This window comes from Colletotrichum karsti (genome assembly GCF_011947395.1).
Source record: "Colletotrichum karsti strain CkLH20 chromosome Unknown Scaffold9, whole genome shotgun sequence".
Classification (NCBI taxonomy): domain Eukaryota; kingdom Fungi; phylum Ascomycota; class Sordariomycetes; order Glomerellales; family Glomerellaceae; genus Colletotrichum; species Colletotrichum karsti.
The window spans coordinates 1129519-1135518 of record NW_024065909.1 but is presented as its reverse complement, the minus strand read 5'-3'; the positions used below and the strand labels follow the sequence as shown (position 1 = coordinate 1135518).

At 55.8% G+C, this 6000-nt stretch overlaps 1 protein-coding gene across 1 annotated transcript; it reads right to left on the bottom strand.

The window, feature by feature from the left end:
* Positions 1-520: 520 nt before the first annotated feature.
* On the bottom strand, positions 521-4719 carry CkaCkLH20_03866 (L-aminoadipate-semialdehyde dehydrogenase; the record flags this gene model as incomplete). The annotated part of the gene is made up of 12 exons (XM_038886585.1): positions 521-818; positions 872-2535; positions 2640-2648; positions 2706-2754; positions 2806-3115; positions 3181-3265; positions 3330-3609; positions 3662-3815; positions 3919-4197; positions 4253-4353; positions 4404-4601; positions 4691-4719. 12 exons carry the CDS (start codon positions 4717-4719, stop codon positions 521-523), a joined length of 3456 nt encoding a protein of 1151 aa, XP_038748427.1.
* Positions 4720-6000: the final 1281 nt, after the last annotated feature.

Here is a 6000-nt window from a genome sequence, read left to right as displayed (position 1 = left end):
GCCTTATCTCAACCCACCCACTCACACACACATCCAGCCCCGCGCCGGCCCGTCGCCCGGTCCCGCCCGCCGAACCATGGACGCACCTGCGCCCTACGGCACAACAACCACCCCCCCCCCCCCCCCCCCCCCCCCCCCGGCCCCCCCCCCCCCCCCCCCCCCCCCCCCCCCCCCCCCCCCCCCCCCCCCCCCTCACAGTTTGGTGAGATGAATGTGGCGGGTGAGGAAGAGTCATGGATGGGATTCCAGCGTCTTCCGAGGTTCTGCTATTGGGGCGCTAACATTTGTGGGGCTGCTGTCAGGCCGAACTCGGGGGCGGTTCGGTGGGATGCATGTTAAGGCCATGTTTCTGAGGTACGAAATCGTCTTTAATTCAACCATTCAATTCTTATTCCAGTCTAAAGACCAATCTTCGGGCGTATTTGTCTTTTCTTTCCTAGCCGAAATCCATTCCAATGTGCCCACAAGTATCTCATATCTAACATCAGTCTTCCCAAGACCTAAACTACCACATATTTACCTAGACCAAAGCACCACGGCCTCCGACTCTGAGGAGCGCTTCCTTCTGCTCGGGGCTGATATCGGCCGCGGGAATGGCCAGCTGTCCCGGCTTCGGTGGCGGCTCAAGGAAACCGATGGCGATGAGGTAGCTCAAGTACCGTCCAATAGTCTTCTCCGTGACGGCACCTCCGGCTGAGAGATCCTCTCCAGTCAGCTCGGCGTCGGAGCGGAGAGCCGCGGCGGCATTGACGTCGTCGAGCTCCGGGGCGATGGAGTCACCGGGGAGGTCAGTGGTGACCATGTGGTACAGACCCATCCTGTACTATGTTAGTGCAATTCAAGGCCAAAGATGAGTTCGGACGAAACTTACAAGGCGTGCTCCTTGCCCTCGGCGACGTAGTCCTGCAGGGCCTTGCTCCATGCGGGGTACTCCACCTCAGGGACATTGTAGCCGTACTTCTCCAGCGAACCAACCCACGACGAAAGTGTCAGTCTGGGGTGGCTGGTGACCTGAGCGACACCAAGCGGCTGGCGGGGCGGGTGCAGCGCCGAGGCGACGACGAGGCGGGCGACGTGGTCAACCGGTACCATGTTGACCGTGTTCTCGATCTTGGGGCGGGCGTTGAGCTGAATGCAGCCCTTGAGCATGCGGAGCAAGAAGTCGTCCGTGTTGCTAGTGCCTGTGACTTGCTCACCAGTGATGTAGCCTGGCCTGACAATGGTACCCGTCAAGCCACGCTTACCAGCGTTGCGGACGAGATACTCGGCAACCCACTTGGTCGAACCGTAGCCGTTTCCGAGGCCCTTGGAGGAGCCAGAAAGATCGTCCTCTTCGCTGACGAGGCTGCCGCCCTGGGACAGCTTGACGAAGTGGGGGTGATCCAGGACAGAGGTTGACGAGACGAAGGCGAGCTGCTTGGGCTTGCCGGTGGCGCAGAGCGACAGGATGTCAAGAGTTCCCTGGACGTTGGCGGGCTTGAGGTTCGAGTAGCTCTTGACCCAATGGACCATGGCAGCATTGTGAATAATAATGTCGGCCTCGCTGGCGACGGAGTCCCAGCGCTCCTGAGTCATGCCGAGCATAGGCTTGCCCAAGCTCCCCTGGACGGCTGTGAGGTAGTTCTTCCAGCTAGGCTGCCAGACACCGTAGGCTTGGCAACTCTTGACAACTCTGGTGTAAGCATCAGAGTCATCGACGGCGCGGACGTGGGCAATGACCCTGACGCTAGGGGAGTTGCGGGTAAGGAGGTCCCGAAGGATATATGCGCCCAAGAAGCCAGTGGCTCCGGTGAGGAAGACGGTCTTGACTTCGGTAGCCTTCTTGTCGAACGGCGTAAACTTCTCTGGCAAAGTCGCCACCAGCTTCTTCGCGTCTTCGAAGTAGTCCTCTCCATCGTTGGCAGCGTTCGCCGCGGGAGCCTCACCCGAAAGCTTGGCATCAATTGCTGCGGAGAACGTCTTGAGCGATGGGCTGCGGAAAACAACAGCCATGGACACATTAATACCAGGCCATGTGCGGTTGACTTGGAACAACATCTGCTGGGCCAGGATACTGTGTCCACCGATATCGAAGAAGCTGTCGTCGTGGCCGAGGCTTCGCTCGTCAACATTGGCCAGCAAAGAACCCCAAATGGCGGCGACCTTGGTCTCGGTCTCGGTCAGGTCAACGGCTGCGGCCTTGGGGCGGGCTTCCGCAAGTTGGGCAGCGTCAGGGAAAGGCAGCGCGGGCTTGTCCTTCTTGCCGTTCGGGTTCAGGGGGAACTTCTCTAAGGGGATGATGATCTCGGGAATGGCGTAGTTAGGAAGCTTGGTCTTGAGGAACTTTCGGATGTCGTCACTCAAGGGCCAGAATCTTCTAAGACGACCGGTCAGGTTGTCACCACCAGAAGTGTCGTCCTGCTGGTCGTTCTGGTCTAACCACTCGGCCCATCTTTTCATGTCGGGCACGTAGTAGCTGATCAACGTCTTTTCCTCATCCTTGTTTCTCCTTACCAGGGTAAGATTCTCCAAGACTCCCCAGTGATCCGAGAGGTGCTACATGATGTTAGTGCACCATCCCATTTCGTTCCTGCTGCGATGCTTTCTGGACTGCGTTGCAGGTTTGGCGTCTTGCAATTTCTTGGGATGCCAAGACTCACCTTGTCAATCTATTGAGCACGAAATAGTCAGCCTCAGGGATGCAACATGGTTAGAGCGCCGCTTACCTCTCCGAGTTCGATTCTGAACCCACGTAGCTTAACTTGGTCATCAGCCCTAAAGAATGTGAGTTGCATGACTCAACCCAGTAAGGCGAACTATACGCACCTGCCGACGCAAACGACATTTCCATCCTCGGTGTACTTGCCCAGGTCACCTGAGCGGTACATGCGGTCTCTCGGTCCCTTGTAGAATTGTCTCCATGGCTCGTTCTTACAGGCCTCCTGGTCGAGCTTCTGCCACCTGTCGTCGGTAACGAACCAGTTGTCGACAAACTTGGCCTTGTTCAACTCGTCGTTGGCAAGGTAGCCTTCCGCTAAGCCCGCTGCGCGAACATAGATCTCGCCTACTTCCCCAACGGAGCACACGCGCTGGGGATTTTCACGGTCCACAACGAGTAGTTGGACGTCCTTCATACCTGTACCACAATCAACGTTAAACACTTGTCGTATCGTACGTTTCGATTAGTAAAGTAATAGATACCTTTGCCAGCGGGAATGGCGTTGTCTGGGAATCGGTCGAGGAAACCAGCATCAGCGCTAACGCTGGGGATCTCGTAGTAGGAAACCTAGCGTGTAACACGTCAGTAACATGAATATTGACCACGGTCCAAGAGGATTCATTCAACTTACAGCTCTCTGAGTCTCCGTAGTGCCATACATGTTGACGATGTGGCAGTTTCTCGCCAACTTCTGCAGGGCCTTTGCATCCCTCTTGATCAAGATATCGCCAACGAAGAAGGCGTGATGCAGCGCAGGGAATTCGGCAGTTGCATTACTGGTAAGAACGCTTCCCATGGCCGGCGTCAGGTGAGTTACCGTGGCACCGTGCTCCTTCATCCACTCAGCAAGCTTCTCATGCTGAATGGCGTCCTTGGGGGGGCAAAGAAGCTTGGCTCCAAGGAATAGCGGCCTAGATGTCAAGTTAGCGGGTTTCTGATGTCGATAAAGTAATGGCCACGCACGTGAAGACATCGCGTTGGATTGGGTCATGAGCGATTCCCGAGAGCATCGTGAAGGAGTCATTCTCGGAGAGGTTGAAGCGCTGAGCCATCCAGTCGAAGTAGTAAGCCAGCGAGTAGTGTCGGCCAAGGACTCCCTTGGGCTTACCTTCACTACCTGCAGGGTCTTAGTTAGCACAAGTTCAAATAGACTAATTGTGCATATCGAATCGAGTTTATCGAGACAAATTGACGTGGAAGAGGGCAGCGTTGATACTCACCTGAAGTGAAGGAAAGGGTGGGGTTTGAATCGGGACCGACCACCACGTTAGGACCGTTTTCCCGTGCGACGCCATCGAAGATATCGCCCTTGCCGTCAATGGAACCACCCAAGACGGTGCCGTCGGACTTGAGCTCGAGGGCTGGGATCTCGGTCTTGATTTCCAAGTTTTCGGCGATGAAGGAGCGAACCTTGTCGGTCAAGCGTCCGGCCTCCTCAGTCGCCTTCTTGATAACGACCAGAGCTCGTGGCCGCGCAACGTCAAGGTAAACGTTTTGACCTAAGATCACGTTCAGCATACTCCTTCTTGGACCTGGAACTGCCTAGTAACTTACGGTCGGGAGGATACGAAGGGTCGATGACGCTGAAGGTGGCTCCCGCCTTGAGGATACCGAAGATGGCGATGACGAGGTCAACACCGCGATGCGAATAACTCCTACTTTGGCATTAGATACAACAAGAGGCTCGAAAAGATTCACAACTGACATGACAACATCGCCTCGCTGAATGCCGGAGGCCACCAAGTGGTTTGCGACAACATTTGATGCCTCATCAATTTGACGGTACGTGAACTCTCTTCTCGGAGGTCCCGTCTCAACCACGCAGAGCCTGTCAGGGTGCTTCTTGGCATTCTCGGAAAAGATGTCCTGAATGGCACCCCGGAAGGCACCCCAGTGCAGGTCGCTGCAATCGAAGTCAGCGGATTGAACTTCTCATCTTCATCATCATCGTCACTGAGCTCGCGTGCTCCGCATCGGCGCATCTCAACTTACCTGGTGGGGTCTGGAAGCTCAGGCGCCATGGCGGGGGAGGGGTAACAAAAAAAAAAGATAGGGAAAAAAAAAGACCAGAGGATAAGGTTCTTGGGTCAAGAAACGACGCCCAATTGCCGTGCCACGAGGATCAATTGCAGTGCCAAAAATGATCCAAAGAAGATCGATCGTTCTCTGATGTCTCGGAGTAAAATGAAAGTTCGACCGGGGAAGATAGGCCAAGGTTGGTGAAGTGGAATTGAGTGAGGTGCAATTGAGTCACAAACGGGCCAAGGGCGGTGTAAGTTTTGTCAAGGTATTTTGGCAGCTTCGGGGCGGGTGAAAATGCGGCAAAATTTCATCCTTCTCCAAGCACACCACAAGCCACACCGGACTTCAATGCCTGAAAATAACAGTTTGGAAGTCTTCCATTGGCTCCATCCGCAGCGTGTTTGCCTGGTTGTGCTTGCTTGCTTCCTCCGGTCCGGCAACGGCCACCCCACAAAATTTTGTTCAGCTCAAAACTGACGTACCAACTGCCCACCCAACATGAGTAACGAAAGGGGTCCAGCCATTACCATTTCCGCCCAACCCGTGTGGACGGTTCACGGGGACCTCCCAGACGAACATGCGAGCATCTAGATTAAGGAGAATCGTCGTTGGACGACATCGGACGAAGATACCGATCATTACTGCATTAGACGACGCATTTGTGGCATCTTAAGCGCCTTAATCGCGTGTACTGCGCCCGCTCTCGTCCGGCTGCTCTCATCCCTGAGCATTGGGCGATCTACACCTCCATGTACACCATCTCGCGAGAGACTTGATACGATCAACTGCTTCAGCAGTCCTAATATCGTTGTGATCCGGCGAGCTTTGGCGGGTAGTTGGCATTCGTCGACGGGACTTCCTGGGGATCCCGCCCCAGATAGCTCCGTCATCGGCGCGGCGTGCTCGTCGACCGGAGACGGATACGACGGCGGGGGCGTCTGCCGCCGCGCCGGACTGACGGGACTGACCTGTTGATGCGACGGATGAGAGCCGTCGGAGTCTGTCGCTACGAAGAACATGTGATCGCCCGAGGATTTGGCACTCGCGTAGGCCGAGTCCTGCCGCGTCTCGTGACGCGGGCGGGTATCCTAATCTCTGTTGCGACGACGTCGCTCTTTGAGAAAGAATCAGGCCGCGAGCATGATGAGAACTCTGGCGTCGGAAGAACCGACCGCAATCCCGGCTACGATGCCGGCGCTGGGAAAGGTACTGGAAGAGGAAGGGGGTATTTCGTCTAGAGTCCGCCTTGACTAGACCCCATTGAGGCATCGATCCTCAGT